General features: G+C 39.1%; 1 protein-coding gene across 1 annotated transcript; it reads left to right on the top strand.

Annotated features, from left to right (window-relative positions):
• Positions 1-1,827: 1,827 nt before the first annotated feature.
• On the top strand, positions 1,828-18,303 carry Smp_080180 (putative carcinoma associated protein hoj-1). Its single transcript, XM_018797155.1, has 5 exons — positions 1,828-2,024; positions 8,395-8,738; positions 10,841-10,933; positions 15,904-16,168; positions 18,034-18,303. The coding sequence occupies exons 1-5, from the start codon at positions 1,831-1,833 to the stop codon at positions 18,185-18,187; spliced, it is 1,050 nt and encodes a 349-aa protein (XP_018652224.1). The 5' UTR covers positions 1,828-1,830; the 3' UTR covers positions 18,188-18,303.
• The last annotated feature ends 304 nt before the right edge of the window (positions 18,304-18,607 follow it).

The raw sequence follows: 18,607 nt of genomic DNA on the forward strand, positions 1-18,607 counted from the left end.
TGCTAAATAAGCCTGACGTAGGCAAGTCCACGGGATCCGATGAAATGCATCATAGGTTACTAAAGGAAATAACGAATTTCGTTACGAACCCCTTAAGCATATGTTTCAATCTATCCGTAACCCAGGGTCGATTAACAAAAGACTGGAAGAATACCATAGTAGGTCATGTCTTCAATGTAGCTACGAGACATAAACCCGAGAACTACAGACCTGTTAAACTAATTAGCGTGTTCGTTACAATTTTAAAAAAGATTATTCAGAAGGAGCTGTTTAATTATTTTGATGAAAACGGATCCTTTCGGAAATGTAGCATGACTTTAGAACAGGTTATTCCTGTCTCACTAACTTATTAATGGCTCATGAAAGTTAGAGCATTCTTAAAGACCAAAAGTTACCTATAGACGCTACCTAAATTGACTTCAGCAAAGCTTTTGATAAAGTTACTTACAACCGGCTATTATATAAAGTAAGTAATGTCGGGATGGGAGACAATTTACGAAATTGGATAAAAAGCCTCCTAGTTGGGCGCCAACAAACAGGATGGGTGAACTCCAATTTGTCTAACTGGGAAACTATGCTTAGCGGAGTGCCTCAGGGTACAGTTTGGGGGTCAGTATTAATCCTCTTGTATATAAATGACCTTCCTCGTCTCCTATTAACATCGGTCTTGCTATATGCTGACAGCCTCAAGGTATGGTGAGCGATAAAAAGTAAAGGTGATAGCTTAGAGCTTCAAAATGATCTAGGGAAATTATCTGAATGGTCTCAAACATGGCAATTGTCGATAAATACTTCCAAGTGTATTGTGATGCATATTGGTCACCAAGATACAGATGCCTACTTAGTGAGTAACAATGAGCTACACATTGACCAGTCACACAATAACTTACTAGTCATCGTTAACCAAGACTTATAAACTACCGTACACGGCCATGCAATAGCCGCCAAAGGTTTTGCAACCCTATGGTCAATACATATGGCTTTCAGCCATGTCGACGCTGTATACAAGCGGCTAACCCCCTGCCTAAGATAAAACAATGAGCTTTTTGAAAAACGCTCAGAAGACCGCAACTAAGCTGATTCCCGGAATAGCGAAGCTCCTGTATGATCCTCGATTGGCTAAACTAAACCTATTTCCATTGTCAAATTGGAGGACCAGAAGTGATTTGATTATAGTTCTCAAATTACTTAGTGAGGAATTTGAATCCGATATGCCCTCGTTTTTCTTGCCTTTTGAAACCGAGAAGTTGCGAGGACACTCCAAATAAGTTCACAAGCCCAGAACAAATTACCTGTCAGCTGACTGTTGATTTTCCCATTGAATCATCAACGAGTGGAATTCATTACCTCAACACATGGTTTAGGCTCCATCTGTCGACTCTTTTAAGAGAAAGTTGGATAGAACAAGAGAGCACCATTGCCAGGACCAACATAGGCCACCTAGCCTCCTGTTCTTTCCAAACTGAATCTGAGACTGAAGGCTGAACTGCTAACACCATATTGGTGATCAATCAATATTTATCGCAGGGATCAATCAAGAAATAAGTAAAAGAAACTCGTTGAAGTACTCTGTGCTGAAAATTTTATATTGTACCAGGGACATCATATTAAATGAAGCCATTAGTAATAATTGTTATTATTCATACACTATTCATTTTAGTCTCGATAATATCAAGTAAAAACCTGAATGTCCACCAAAAATCAATTAAAATTTTAACCCTTACATCATAAATATGTCTGTTACCTCTGTTAAAGACCGAATCGCCTAATATTATAGCCATCGAAAGTGAAAACTGGTTTGTTTGACTGCACCATCACAAGGTCGTAATTATGGACATCAAGGTTAATATCGACGGAGTACTCAGAGAAGTTTGTGGGATTAATGAAGGAACAACGTGTGAAGAAGTGATTTTCAAGCTTGCACAGATCGCTAGTTTGCCTGGATTTTATACTCTGGTTGCCAGCTGCAGAGATAAAGAAATTACATTATCTCCAGAAGAAAGAATTATAAACTTCATCAAAGAGTATGATAATTTATGTAGTTAAAGGCTAAATATCGTGTAAAGCATGAATGAATTATCCTTAGTGCTAATTTTGACTTTATTTTTATGTGTTTGAGGTAGCATATTCTGGTTTTCATTGAAAGCTTTTTTAAATGAACTTACAAGAGATATTATAATATCTCTTGTAATATTACTGTTTAAAACAGTATACTGTTTTTAACAGTAATATTTCTTGTGAACTTGAAAATTTACCACGAAGTAATCTTGTTTCTCTTTTGCATCCTTTTGGAAAACCGATTGGTAGATTTTAAATATATTACGATCGTCTTAAACAATTTAGATCACCGCTTTGCAACATTTGCGTCTACACTTGTAACTGTGTAGCTATGTATCTAGTTCTATTTATTGATTCAAAAAGTCAGGAAGTTTCGTGGTATTGCCTCTGTTCTTAGTTTTATGAGCTAAATCGGAGTCCTGTTCTGCTAAACTCCATTTTATTCTACTTGCCTGTGTATCTATATTACAAGTCCTCTTAAGCGAGTTCTTCACGATAGTCAACATTGTCCTGTAGTGTATGAACACTAATTAAGTTCTGTCAACATTCACCACCACATAAGCGGAATATTTACGAATTTTTATCGACATTTTTCATTGAAGACTAGAAAAAGAGTATGCTTCAATAAATTTTCAGCTTTTTAACCACGAAGCTAACTAAAGTCAGTGCAACTCACTGGCCAAGTGCAGTTTCATGCACTGAGTCTTGAGTTACAGTCGTTTTGCTTAAAGGTTATAAGTACTGCCGGACTTTTCAAAGCTAGAGCACGTTTTCAGCTAATGATGAGAGCCTGGAACAACCACAATTCCATCCACTCACGTTCGGGGTTCGTGCGATAACCATGATCAGTAGTTGAGCACCTAAACGACTCTCTGTGCCGAGACACCCGACTTGAGCATTCAAGTCTCCGGCTAGTACCACAATATCTGTTGAATGCATTTTTTTGCCCCCAAATGCCCTGGTACGGCCGAGAGTGGGGAGAGCCCACTCTCCCTCTCGAAATGCTCTCACATGGCCAGCGAATATATAGCCTCTGCCAGGGAAGTCCTACTCACTGCCTTCTCGTGGTGGGGGTGTTGTTCACGAAATTGAGAGGACGAAAAGCGAATGTACGGCGCCTTAACCGGGTTGGTGGACACGGAGGGTCCACCTAGGGGAGTTGGAAAACCCTGATTCCAAACCAATGGTGCACATGGGCTCCAGTATCCTGATGGAACGAATGGCGAATGAACCTTCTGCTGGTCAACGGCTACCATGGGACTGCATCTCCTTACGATGCTCCACTGCCTTGTGGATCAGACCTTTAGGTCAAAGGCTCAGGGTGTGGCCCCCTAAGAAAACCACCTGCTTCGGTTTGGGCACTCGGGCAGTATCACAGCCCACACACAAATAAATGAAATGATGAATTCTATTGACGATACTATTCTCGCTCACACTGGAAGCAAGACAATTTACACTATTATTATTATTATTACCATTATTATTATCATTACTATTACTTACTACGTCGCTTTTTCACTCCCTTTATTCTCAAATTGTGTATCCTTCCTTTCCAACTTATGCAGTAGCTCGCCCATGGTGGAAACTCTGTCCTATCTAAACGATCTCCAGTCACTGTCGGATTGAAAGTGAATGCTTCCACCGATTATGAATACTGAAGCAGTCTTTCTGAAACCGCGTACACCGTTCAAGCTGGCTTCCTTCAACGTTCGCACACTAATGCAGATCGGACAACAGATGGGGCTGGCTATGTCTTTAGAAAGTCTTAATGTTGATGTTTGCTGTCTATCCGAGACCCGTATTCAAGACTCTAGTGAAGTACTACAAATTCGCTCTCTATCTGTCGCTTCGAAAAGCTTGTTTCACGTGCGCTTATCCGGGGACTCTGTGGCATCTTCGTCTGGTCTTGCTGGCGTTGGTGTCGCACTAAGCGCTAGGGCTGAGGCAGCACTAATCGATTGGATCCCCATTAACAGTCGGTTATGTGCTGTTAGATTAGAAAGTTCCATCAAAGTGAGAAGAAATCGGCGTGAGAAACGGTGTCTTTTCGTCATCTCCGCCTATGCCCCGACAGATTGCAGCCCGGATGCAATCAAGGATGAGTTTTACCACCAGTTAACAGTTCTCCAGAAAGCGCGTTCGACAGATATTGTAGTATTAGCCGGAGACTTGAATGCTCAGGTCGGGCGTCTAGGCACAGAAGAGAGTCGTCTAGGTGGCCGATGGGGACTTGTTGGTCGCAGGACAGATAACGGGGACCGTTTGCTGCAACTGTGCACAGACCACAACCTGTTTCTGGCCAGCACTAACTTCCGGCACAGTCATCGCCGGTGTGCCACCTGGCGTCCTCCCTCTGCATCCCAAGCCTGGACTCAGATTGATCACATCGCGATCAGCTACCGCTGGCGTGGTTGTGTACAAGACTGCCGCTCCTTTTGGAGTACCTATCTGGAGTCTGATCATGCCCTGGTCTGCGCCAATCTCACCTTACTTTTCAGTGGCCGAAGGATTGACCACCACCAACGGATCGATGTTAGTAAACTGGCTGCAACATCTGTTGCAAGTAAGTATCGAGCGGAGTTAGCCTCTAGGCTAGCTACCATCCCACCGAAAAGTATAGATGAGCATTGGTTGCATCTTCACGACGCCATGAAAATGGCGAGTAAAGTCGCTTGCGGCTTCGCGAAACGTCCCGCTTACAAGCACTGGGTTTCTTCTGGCTCCTTACCACTGATGGAAGCCCGTCGGTCTACTCCGGGTGACCGTGAGTTTGACCACAAACGGAGGCTGTTACGCAATGAAATCGGGCAAAGCTTGCGTAAGGACTGAGAAGCCTGGTGGTCGGAGCGTGCTAATGAGATGGAAGCAGCAGCTGCATCTGGTAACTGCCGGAAGCTCTTCCAACTCATCCGAGCCACTGGCAGCAAGAAGTCTGGTGTGAGTGAAACAATCTACGAGGATGACGGAATGCCAATCAATAACATCTCTCGACGTCTTGGACGATGGGCGGAATTTTTCGAAGGGCAGTTCAACTGGCCTGCTGCTCCGGCAGCATCAACCAGTTTGTCCTGCCCCCCATGGCCGGTGACGACTGATCCACCAAACGAGGCGGAAGTCCGCAAGGAACTCCAACTCTTGAAACGTTACAAATCACCGGGCCCAGATGACTTACCTCCGGCTCTTTTTAAAGATGGTGGTGACTTTCTGGCTAAGGAACTGACTGTTTTGTTTGCAAAGGTTTGAGAGGAAGAAAGTGTTCCAACATCATGGAATGAGTCAATAGTCATCCCTATCTTTAAAAAGGGTTCACGTTGTTCCTGTAACAACTATCGGGGGATAAGTCTACTTCCGATTGCGTCCAAACTATTGGCTTCTGTCATTCTTCGTAGGTTGTTTAAAACCCGAGAACGATTGACTCGCGAGGAGCAGGCTGGTTTTCGTTCTGGTCGAGGATGCATTGATCACATCTTCACCCTCCGCCAAATGTTAGAACACCGTCATACTTATCGCAGGCCAACAATCGTAGTGTTTCTTGATATCAGGGCTGCCTTCGATTCGTTGGACAGGACTGTTTTCTGGGATTGTCTATTGAAGAAGGGTGTGCCTGAGAAGTTCATTAACATCTTAAAGGCCCTGTATACGAACACCTCAGGCAGAGTGAGGGCATACAACCACCTTTCTCCCTTGTTCCATTCGAGCAGTGGGGTTAGGCAGGGTTGCCCGATCTCACCATTCCTCTTCAACTTTGCCATCGATGACATCCTGGAAACAGCTCTGATGGATGTAAGTAATGGCGGTGTGGATATGTTGCCTGGAGAACGACTTCTCGACCTCGAGTATGCGGATGATATTGTCTTACTGTGCGATAATGCCCAAGGCATGCAATCAGCACTTAATCAGTTGGCAATCAGTGTCCGCAGGTACGGCATGTGCTTTGCACCCTCCAAGTGCAAAGTACTCCTACAAGACTGGCAGGATTCTCATCCTGCACTCACCCTGGATGGTGAGCAGATTGAAGTAGTTGAGAAGTTCGTGTATCTAGGTAGCTATATAAGTGCTGGTGTTCGCTTGAGTGATGAGATTGATGCACGTATAAGGAAAGCCAGAGCGGCTTATGCCAATCTGGGCCATCTTTGGCGCCTTCGTGATGTTAGTCTGGCTGTAAAAGGTCGGATCTACAACGCGTCGGTGAGAGCAGTTTTGCTCTATGCTTGTGAAACCTGGCCTCTCCGAGTTGAGGATGTTAGACGTCTCTCTGTGTTCGATCATCGTTGTCTCCGAAGGATTGCTGACATTCAGTGGCAACACCATGTTAGTAATGCAGAGGTTCGGCATCGTGTGTTCGGGCGCAGAGACGATAATCCAATTGGTGTCACCATCTTGAAACACCGACTTCGGTGGCTTGGACATGTTTTACGAATGTCGTCCCAGAGACTTCCACGCCATGCATTATTTGCCGACGCTGGGACTGGTTGGAAAAAGTGGAGAGGTGGTCAGTGTATGACATGGTGTCGTGGTATGAAAGAAAGCTGTAAAGGGGTGGCTTCTGTTGGTCCTTCACGACTCCCTGGCCGGGGTCCGAGAGATGGTGCAACACAGTGGCTAGAGACGTTATCGGATATGGCTCAGAATAGAAGCCAGTGGCGATCCTGCTGCAACCTTCTTTTACTTTCTACATAAAGAGTGGTTCTAACTTTCTTAACTGAAAGTGTCTTCTGGTTGTACATTTTAGTCCGCGTTATCTTTTCATCCTTTCTCTTCCTACTTTCATTATTTTGTGTGGCACATATGTATCTGGTGCCCTTTTGTACCAATATATATGTGTTTAAATAAAATAATATAAATAAATACTGTTAACTGGTGGCAAAACACTCTTGGTCGCATCCGGGCTGCAATCTGTCAGAGCATAGGTCGGAGATGACAAAAAGCCATCGTTTCTCACGCCGATTTCTTTTCACTTTGATGGAACTTTCTAATTAACAGCACATAACCGACTGTTAGTGGGGATCCAGTCGACAAGTGCTGTCTGAGCTCTAGCGCTAAGTGCGACAACAACGCCAGCAAAACCAGACGAAGGTAGTACAGGATCCCCTGATAAACGCACGTAAACCAAGGTTTTCGAAGTGACAGATGGAGAGCGAATTTGTAATACTTCACTAGTCTTGAATACGGGTCTCGGATAGACAACAGACGTCGATATTAAGACTCTCTAAAGACAAAAGCCAACCATATCTGTTGTCCGATCTGCATTAGTGTGCGAATGTTGAAAGGAGCCAACTTGAATGGTATACGTGGTTACAAAAAGTGTGTTTCAGTATTCGTATTCGGTGGAAACATTCAACTTTAGACCAGTCAGTGACTGGAGATCGTTTAGATAGAACAGGGCTTCTACCATAGGCGAGCTGCTGTATAAGTTGAGAAATAAGGATGCACAAAGTGAGAATATAAGAGAGTGGATAAGTGACGTAGTATACAGGAAAACAAAAAGGAAAATGAATGTGAATTGTCCAAATTTTAATTGAAGCAAGAATAGTATTTCCAGTAGCAATCGTCATTTCATTTGATTTGTGTGTGGGTTGTAATACTGCCCGAGTGCCCAGACCGAAGCAGGAATTTAGATGATGTGGTTCGGAATCGCTTATAACAGTGCAGATTCACCTACTCCTTATCTCCCCCTCGATCTTCAATTCCAGTATTTCTTCATATATATCTTCTCATCTGGTCTTTTTGTTATGAAGGTTTTGTGTGGCGACTTGATTAGAAAAAAATTTCGATTGTCAAAATCGACGAATAGAATTCTAATCAATAGATTAACCCGATACCATAGTGACCGAGTGATGGCTACTCATGGGGTCGTATTATTAGGAATCAAAGACAAGACCATTAACCAGACGGATAGCTTTTTCATTTAATAAAGTAACACGCTTATATACAAAATATAAACACCGAATAAGCAGGGTCAAATGTTATAAGTGATTAAGTAGAATTGACTTGTAGTTCAATTGTTTTCATATCAACAAGGGCCTGAATTTTAGGCTGAATCTTTAAGGTATCATTACTTTTCAAAACCTATTCTCAATGCTCAATCTTTCTTAATGTCATCGCTACTATACTACTACGATTTATTTTGCTATTCATTTTGTTACTGCCAAATCATCATTGTAATGTGGTATGGCGAATTGAGCCAGTACACAACTGTACGTTGATGATGATTGGCAGTCCACAATCCATTTGACTCATCAAAGTCAATATTTTAAACTTGAGTTATTTTCTATAAAATTGATACTGGTGCATTCTGTGCCGCTTGTACTGTGTGTTTGTTTTAAAACTTTTCAGAACTAAAGAAAATCCATCTAACATATGTTTTATTCTTCGTCGATTGGAGGCTGTATCTCCATTCTCTCCAAAAATTCCTAAAGCATATCCTCCTGTTCCCAATCATCAACCTACAAGTCGTCCTCATCAACAGCCCTCTCGTAGTTCATCACGACGCTCTAACGTTCCAGTGACATCTGAAAACAAAGAATTATGTTCCTCTACTTCATCATCCTTACCAATTCCAGCTCAGCATTGTGTTAGCTCTACAAAGCAATCAAGAATTTATCGTTGTGATCCTAGTTGTGAATTAATTCACTCTTCCTTAGTAACCAGTGCTGCCGGTGAAGAAAAATCATATCACGGTACGCTATTCATGTTGAAATGACATTTTACAGGACTTATATTTGTTTTATATTACTTTTTTGACAATCATGTTTTAGTCTGCTACAAATTCTTCATATTTTACCACTTACAAATCCAATCGATTCACAGTAAATCTGTTGATTAAAGTTCATCTTTTTAGTATCACTTTACAAATACAATTTCAGCCTAAGAAAAACTTGCAGACGGTCGGACACTGAAATGAATACTGATGAGTAATATGAGTGTTGGATTAGTGGTTAAGGTAACTATGTTCCAGGTTCGAGCCTCGCTCCATCTACTTCGGTCCAGAGCAACCAGGCAGTATCAAAAACTCTCACACTTTAAGTGTCGTTCATTCCCAAACACCTGGCAAATTAGTCTATCTGTCGGTTTTTGTATTTTACTCCTCTTAATGAAACTACTTTGACATGATTACGTAAACACATGTTGTAATATTGGGATTATGGGACCATCTAGATTTTTTGTCAGAGAGCTTATGTACCGGGAGTAGATAACTATCTGTTTTTTTTCTCGAAATATTTCCATAATTTATTTATCACCACTTACAGTAATCTAAGTTGTAATCGGTCGATATGATAAGTAACTACTCTTTGCATACATATTCGCGTACAATATTAAAGCTCGGTTTTTTTGTCTCCACAGGACTGAATTTTTTATCTCCATATATTATGATATGGTTTACAAGATTCACAGAATATACTTACATTATGTCCTCCTTTTCTACAAGTTTTATAAACTGAAGTTATTGTTCTAGACGTGTATTCTCGAGGACTATATATGATGTCCTATAAATAATGGTCACGCATTTTGTTTTGCTTTAAACATGACACTACTCATGAGTAGCTTAAGATTATTAACGGAATGCAACAAAAGTTCTAAGTCATTTGCATGGCACGTAAAAGTAAGAAAAGAGGTTTTTCAATTATAGTCAAGCCCACATTCGCTTATTTTCATGACATTTTGGAGAATATTCGGTGTGTGTTTGAAAAGTGGACAGATCCATACGAAGGTAAATAGCTGTTCGTTGACAATTCGTCACAAAGATTATGAACCGTTTCCATACTGACACTTTTCTTTTTTAGTAAGATATAATTTAATTTCAATATAGATAGAGCAATGAAAAGCCTTGGTTATTTTGAAATTCGAACTCCCCTTTTTATGTGTATAGAAACGACTTTTCGTAGTTTTGGATTTGCCCTATGAATATTTAAGCCATTTAGTGTCCTAGAACGATGTTACGACTCGCTATTCTTTCCTTATTATGTTAGTTTTTTCTTTCCCTTATTTACTATCATCACTTTATTTTTATTTGACCTTCATCAGTTTTTATAAATGCCTTGGTAAGTATATGTGTTACCAGATTGTCCGAAATGTATAGGAGAGTATACATTACGTTTTAGATCGCTGCCGTCTTCTCATCACTCTATCAAAATTTATGAAAGACACCAATTGCTTCAAACTTTAATATAGTTTTGTGAACATATAAAATACTTTGTACGCGTGCTTTCATTTTTGTTTTGGAAGATTGATCAAGAGAACATTGTAGAGTAAGTAAAATAGTAGGATATTAGAGTCTTAGTAATCAAGGCGTCCGATTTTTAGCAACTAAGTCCCAAGTTCGAACCCCGCCCCACCTGTTGCTGTTTAAACAAGCAGTTAGTATAAATAGCCCTTTCACTCAGTGTGGCTCATGCCCAAGTACCTGGTTAGTGAGTTAATTCAATTTACATTAATTTATAAATAATGATGTAAAAGGATTTTTACATTCAACTGACCAGTCTAAAAAGTAGGTTGAGACGTGCGTCTTGAATCTCTCTGTTAACCACAATCCAAACTAACTAAATCTACCTAAGTGTTTAAAACAGCATTTCAAATTCAAATCAGTTAACACACTGAGTTCAGTGTGCATTAGCAACGGTTTCACACTAGAACTCCGTGAATTCCCTCTCGAAATAATTTACTAACTAGCACATACAATTCTTAACTTTATAGATATCTAGTTATTTACGATTTGTGGCTGACGACTGGACGTGATGTTTACTGACCGATCAAGATTGATAACCATGTTTTTTTATTTCAGATGTTGATCAATATAATCAACTTAAAGATCAATTGGCATATCAAGAACAACAAGTTGAACTCAATCGAATACGGTTGCTTCGATTAGACAAGGGTAAATATTTTGGTTAAATGTATTGTATTTTTTAATGGTATTTTCCAACAATAACTTGAGGAGATCAACTTGGATGGTTTATTCAGTGTGCATGTCTAAAACCGTAGAGATAGACAAAGTGGTGTAATTCTAATTAATATACGGATGACTTAATCATAATCAAGAAAATAATTTCCATCCTTTCTTTTTTGCATGAAACTCGAAGATGAATCAGTTTTTATTGAGACCATAAATCGGTCAATGTTAGACCACCATTGGAAACCTGGAGGCCCTGGACGGTCGTTTCATCCCAATATGGGACTCCTCAGCAGTGTGCACCCACGATCTTGCGCGCGAACGCCTAGCTTTGAGATTATTGAGTCGGCATCCAACGGTGTTAGTGTCTAACTTCAACCAGTCCATGATATTGCACGACCATCTTCCATTGTATTCAGTGGGTAACTGCCTCACACCCGACGCGGATTAGCTCCACTGACCACGGTTGAAGTTAGACACTAACACCGTTGAATGTCGGCTCAATAGTATAGAGATTAAGCGTTCGGGTGCGTAATCGTGGATGCGTACTGCTGAGGAGTCCCACAATAGGACGAAACGGCCGTCCAGTGCTTCCAGATTCTCAATGGTAGTCTAACATTGATCGATTCATGATCTCATTCAAAACTCAATAATCTCCACAACCCTGCACTGAATCAGTTTTATTTTGTGAAGTCTGATATTTTTGAAATACTAACATGATGATTAGTTACCTAGGTTGAATGATTCTATGACGTATACGATTGTTACGCGTTAATACTAAATAATCCACCGAAAATAATTAATCATCTCATGTATTAAACTAATCAAGAATATGCTGTTATCAGCCTGAATAACACAAAACGTATATATCATTAAGAGTCAATAAGTTTGCAAAAATATCTATCACAAAATACACATAATTATCTGTCCGCACTCATTATCCAACCAAGATTATTGAATATACATATCAACACCATATAAGAAGGCTGTAGAAATCACGCGTGTGTGTGTATGTAGTGCTCAGAACATCTGATAGGTCCTGGGGTCGAATCTCGCGAGGCGGGATCGTGGATGCGCGCTGCCACTGAGGAGTCCCACAATAGGATGAAACGGCCGTCCAGTGCTTCCAGGTTTTCCATGGTGGTCTGGCTTCAATTGACTCATGATTTCAACCATATAAAATTACTAAAATCTCCACAAGACCCCCTTCTAATAATAATAATCATATGCTCACTAGTGACTGGCTCCACGAGGTATTTCCTGGAGTTCTAGTGAGAAGCAGTGACCAGTGGGATTCAACCAGGTCTGTTGTAAGATATCAACTCACTGAAGACATTGACACCATTGGATGCTGGCTCAGTAGTCTAGTGGTTAAGCGCTCGCGAGCATTTTAGGCAGAGATGGATGATGGCTAGCAATGGAATCCAGGAAGTGCGCTTCGTCCTATTTAGGACTCATCAGCTGGATGTACCTGCATCCAAGAGTTGATATTCACCATCAGACTTGAGCCCAGTACCGCTTACTTCAAACGCCATCGTGTTGTCCTGTTATCTGACGAATTTGCTATAATACTATTTATATTATTGAGATTCATCAAACTTCGTGGTTTTGCATCACAGATTGAGTCTATTCAGACAACCACTAAGAACTAAAGAGTATTGGACAGTTGTCTCGTCCTAATAAGGGACCCCACCACAGATCGAAACTTGGACTTTCAGGTCTTGTGGCAAGCACTTAACCTTGAAACTACTGAGTCCACATCCAATGGTTTACATTTCTAACTTAATTTAATTTACAGTACTGCGCAACCCACTTTGAATGCCAGAGTTAGGTAAATTGTCTTATGCCTAACTTGGTTGAACTATACTAGTCACTACTTCTCACCGGAACTCCAGGAATTACTACAATTCACCTTTCCATACTTCCGTATATTTATCACATACATATCTTCATACTTATGAAACTCTATAATTCTAACTAAAACATCACTTTCTGGATAATGCATTCAGAACAACATGTGCATATAAATGGTAGATAATTAATGCATGGGATATATTTTTTCTAGTGACGTCTCATAGAGGTTCTCAAGACTATATCGCTCTCTTCTATGCCTTGTAAAACAATAATGCGATTTATCCATGTCTATCTTGCGATATATGTCAGCCTAGTGTAGTGTCTGTCATGGTTAGTCAGCGAGCTAATTAAATTCACCAGTGCTACTACTACTACTACTAATTCATTAGCCAATCTGTGAAACTCGGTGTTATATCTGTCTCTCCTCTGTACATATAGACACATAATATAAAGTAGTTGAACTACAAATCAAAGTGAAACCGCCCACGCAATTTCATTGTTTTCAATTTATATTTTATAGACTATGAGGGAGTAGTAGTAGTATATGTATAACAGGTAGTTAGTCAGTAGAGTTAGTCATCACACTAAACATACCCTTATAAATCCAGTCATTGCTGAGGCAATAACCCTCAAAGCCCAATCTCAAGGTTATCATCATGCTCTTTCTATTACAACTTAATTATAAGTCAGTACAGATAAAATTCATTCTAGGGTGTTGACGCGTTGTTACTTGTTTGCTTGATTTTTTTTAAAAAAAAAAGGAATATTGGGTTTCTTTCTGTTTTTTGCTGTTTTTGCCTAAACAAGTTAACAATGGAAAAAAAGTCACTAATGTAAAATACTTGTACACTTGCTAAAGTCAAGAAAATAGATGACTTATTATCATCAATATATATATTTATATGGTTTTAACCAACGAAATCTCGTAAACGGACATTTTAGCAAATCAATCCATTAGGAAGTGTGGGAACACGATGTGAACTTCATAAATTATATGAGACAGAGATTTCAACTGTCAAAAAGTCATGTTCAATCTGGTGTATTAATGATATAAAGTCTGAAGATTTTAGGATGTGACTCTCGAACAAGTGGTTTTAAGGATCAGACGAATTCGTGCGAATACAAACTGTTGAAATAAGTCTTGTTCAAGACGCCATATGTTAACCAAGACTGATCAAATTTCAGTCAAAAATATCAACAACGAAATAATCCAAACCATTTCGAATTGGATTATATTTCTCTATGGAGTCTAGATAAAAGTATGAGACGAAAAATGCCCATGTAACTCCTGATCACTGATTCATTCTCTGACCAGCCTCTGAGGGGTAATTCTCAAAGTTCTCGTGCGAAGCGATAATCATTAAAGTCCAACCATGCCAAGCGTAAAACAAATATCACTACCAGTGGCAATCGATTACAGTCATGAAATAATTGAAGTTAGAAGTGTAGATCATTAGATGGTAACTCAACAATCTAAAATTCAAGCCCTCGCCGCGGGGCTCGAAATCTCTGGGTTTGAAACCCTAGTGAGGTCACAGACCCACACTGGTGAGGAGTCTTATACTGGGACGAATTAGCTGTCCTATGCCCACTGCTTTTTAACTGTCGTTTTACTTCAGTCAGTCTACGGTGTAAAACTACAAAACTCGACAACTTCCAAAACCCACTCTCATACCACAAATAATCGATTATTTTCTTATCGCATGCGTTCTATACACTCAATTATATTGTTTCCAAGATAAATTAACCGTTTGCTGAAAATAATTAATGAAATACAGGTCAGTTCAGTCAGCAACAACGTAGAACTTCGTACGTACATACATTAGTTCAAGTTGCCATACCATATTAGCACAGAGATAAAATTTTCGATTCAAATCCCATAGTGGTAGAAGTAGTAAAAGTATAAGCAGTAATTAGAAAGATTAGGGTTTGAAGATGTTATTCAAAGAGTATAACCCAGTGAAATAAATTTGGAAAGGGAAAAAAAGGGACATGAAGAATTCAGAAGATTAGAATTCGGGAGAACACAAAGAGTGGATGCACCTGCGTCATCGCAAACGATTTTGAGGTCAGTTTACGCGTCTTTGAACCACATACTGCATACGTGTGTTCGAAGGCTGGTGTTAGGATTCACTTTGCTAAACCAGGATAGGTAGATAGGATGAATGTGTAACTAATTTTTTGAAAGACTAAGCAGTTCATTTCCCGAAGTGCTATTCAACCTATTACTATGAACAAACAACTAATTGGCAAGACTCAGTCATAGACTAGGTCGCGGATTTAAATCAGTTGGAATATTATTTAAAGCCAGGTTTACTCAATTCATTTGCCAAGCATAGATTAGTATGCTTGGCTTCGAGCCACACTCTATAAGGTCTAGTGATGCTACCTGGTTATCCAAACCGAATTAGATGTAACGGAGTCTGGACCTGCGACTTAGTGATCGAGGGTTGAGGGTCTTAACCACTGCAGTACTAGAAATACTGGGTAGCTAACTTGATCGTAATGTGGGAGTATTCGGCACCACTGCGCGCCACTATTTGCTCGGGATTGGACCCATATCACCTTGAGGTCTTATAATTAACACCATAAAGGTCACACATTTTTTCATCCTTAAACGGTGCACACACACAAATTTACATACATGTCGCTTATGAGTCATCTTGACCGAAATGACATGACATTGATTTGTTTAGACCTGTTTTTTGATTGATCACACATAATATTCTTGTGTTATTCCATTGTACTACTTAAACTTGGATTAATTTTGATTTGGTTATTTATTTTCTAAAGAAGTGGCTTACACTGAGTCACGAAACGTCAGAAAATCTAATTTTTCTACTCATTGGGATATTGCAAATATATTAATTTATTTATATGTGTCTAATGTTTCTTGGTTTTCGCTAATATCATCAACGCACTACTAAGGCCGAAAATTAAAATAATCTGGCTATAAGTTACAGCTTATCAGTAGTTAACGAGTGATTAATGAGAATAAAGGTCATAAAAAGAATAAATGTTTACATAACTTAACACTTGCATATTTACTATACACTAACTGATCAATTATTTCTAGTAAAATATTTCCTTTTTCTCGCCAGAAATCAATCATTTAGAACAGTCAGCCCGATTCGGTGGTAATAACAACAATAGTGATAGTAATAATAATAATAAAGATGGTTATTCTACATTGGATTTATTAAGTGGATCAGCTGTTGGTCCTGTGGCAGAATTAGCTCAACTAGCAGCTACACCATGGTCACAATTATTAGATACAAATCGTGCCAGACAACGTGAATTATTATCAGAATGTGAACGGCATAAAATTGCCATCGATCAAGTGGATACTCATTTAGCTAAAACAAAGTATGTGATTAATCAATACTATTATTATCCCGTAAGTTTTTTTATCGCTAACCTTCATCATCATCATTGGACTCATTTTATCGGTGCCAAAGATAATCAATATATTCACAAAAACGAGCTATGAAAATGAACCTAAAACCAACTGCCTAGCGTAAGGGTGAGGATCGTCGTTAACAGTGATATTATTTGATCCTACTCTTTACAGTACCGATGATCCAATAAATGCCATGTCTTTTTGTAAACTGATTGAGATTTTTTTCGAGCATAAGTTTACATCTTATTTTTAGGGGTCCTTCAATTTGAAAATTGTTTTCGTTTTGTGTTAGAGGAGTAAACCGATACATTGAAAGGCATAAACAATATAGGGATGATATGGTATAATTAGTTATAATCAACGCACAACCAATGGAGCAAATGTCCATTATGTTCAAATTCCCCACTACATCAACATTACATTAACTAAACGAAAATGGCAAATGACCCGGAATGTTAGTAGTACCGGTGATGAGACTAGGCATGAAGAATATAACTCGAAAGAAATAAAATCAAGGAATATAAAGTGTCAGATAGAATATTGACACCTAATAATGAGAGGAAGGTAAACGAATAAAATGCGCCTGCTCCTTTGTGACTGAGTTTGAGCCATGTCATCTAAGATTTTCTCCAACCATTGGTCGCGATTATCGCGTGCACTCCGATTAGGTAGTTTACACTTACACGATTCAGATGAACATTTGCTGACTTCATGGGTTGATATCGTCTTTGTCTGTTTCCCTCCTGAAGCTTTCTTCTAATCTACTTATACACCAGACAGCATCGAAGTTGACAGATGATGATTCAGCATACGGAACATTTGTCCCAAACACCTCAGTCCAAATAAGCTACACTTCATATCAAAACGAAAGGAAATTAAAGATATAAAACAGAAAAATAGAATAATCCTAATTGCATTAGTGACCTAAACATTATTATTATCATTATTATTGTTATAAACGAATGTAAATGAAATGACTTGAGATAGTGAATTGAATGTCCCTATATAGACCAAAGCGAGAAGTGGAGAGATTAATTTCCAATGTCTCTTTACTTACGCTTGCAAGCGATAATCAGTTGTCGACAGTTTGGTAAACTTATCAAAACAAATCAAATTCCTAGAGTATTTTTTGTCTCCGATTCTGAGGAAATGAACTACCACCTATTTTTGTTTTCAACAGTCTCAGGAGAGAACTTTATATAAACGAACTTTACTAAGGATATTAGGAAAACTGCTAGGTAATGGCACAACTGTGCTTATGGATAAACTTCATAAAATATGATAAACATCTTATCTACACCGATGGCACATACTTCATTTTCTTTAGATAATAACACCTTGCGTCGAAAATCGACATTGTTCTATGGGTGGTCTCACAAACAAAGGTGATTGAATATCCTTTACCCTACTGATAGCTGCGATCGTACTCGAATGAACAACTTTGTTCAAAACAACACATATCAAGTCTACTGACATAGTATTGCTTGACGATTTTTTTTAGCAAGGTGTCGCCTACCTTATGCCCAACTCCCCCCACCTTGTCTGGACTTGGGACTGGCAGTAGTGCTAGAAGAGTCCCAGGCAGAGTGTCTAACAAAGTATACATTAATCGGATATCTATCGTGTTTTGTGGTATTCAAACTAAGAAATTCACTAGCAACTAGAGCTGCTTGTCAAGGCAGAAATTAAAATCGATCCACAAGGTTACAAAAATTACCTTGTTCACCTTAAAATTGTACTTCTCAATTTCACTTTAATCGACTGCACCTACTACGTAATAGGAACATATGACTTAATTTTGCCTCTATTTTCAATTTTAAAACGAAAACAGAATGAATTTATCTCAACTAGAAAATCAAATCAATCAAGAGTTAAATCGATTGCTCAATGAATTGGAAGGATATAATCAACATAGAAGATTACTATTGAAGTCAGCCGGAAGTGGTAGCTCACAACCTCGTCCCAGCGATGGTGTTGCTGTATAAAATAGATAAATTATACTACCGTCATATTATGTGCAAATATTTGAACATGAACATAATAGATATTATCTCATGTAAATTATCTAGTTTCATAAAGGTACAATATCTTTTAATTTTCATGATAATCTTTTTTCTTAATATACAGTATCCTATGCATAAATCCAGTCGTAATGCTACATTTGTTTACCGATCGATTGATGAGACTGTTTAGAAAAATATTCTTGGGACTACAGTAGGTAGTCTCCTATGGACCTTTCAATCATACATCTTTTGTTTTCAGTGATTAAGAAGACATAATGTCTCTAGCGGACGATGGTCTGACAATCACTGGATGAAGTTGACCATAAAAACAGATACAGAGAGGACTATCTAATGTACTTTACATTCAAATGACGGAAGTTTTTACTGTTTTACTCTGTTTCC

Source organism: Schistosoma mansoni, chromosome 4 (genome assembly GCF_000237925.1).
Source record: "Schistosoma mansoni strain Puerto Rico chromosome 4, complete genome".
Taxonomy (NCBI): Eukaryota; Metazoa; Platyhelminthes; class Trematoda; order Strigeidida; family Schistosomatidae; genus Schistosoma; species Schistosoma mansoni.

What these genes read in the sequence shown, in the direction of transcription:
- Smp_080180 (XM_018797155.1), top strand. Translation starts at nt 1,831, where the DNA reads ATGGACATCAAGGTTAATATCGACGGAGTACTCAGAGAAGTTTGTGGG. An exon ending in ATTATAAACTTCATCAAAGA is followed by an intron (nt 2,025 to 8,394) that starts GTATGATAATTT and finishes AAAACTTTTCAG; the next exon opens with AACTAAAGAAAATCCATCTA. An exon ending in ACTCATTTAGCTAAAACAAA is followed by an intron (nt 16,169 to 18,033) that starts GTATGTGATTAA and finishes AAACGAAAACAG; the next exon opens with AATGAATTTATCTCAACTAG.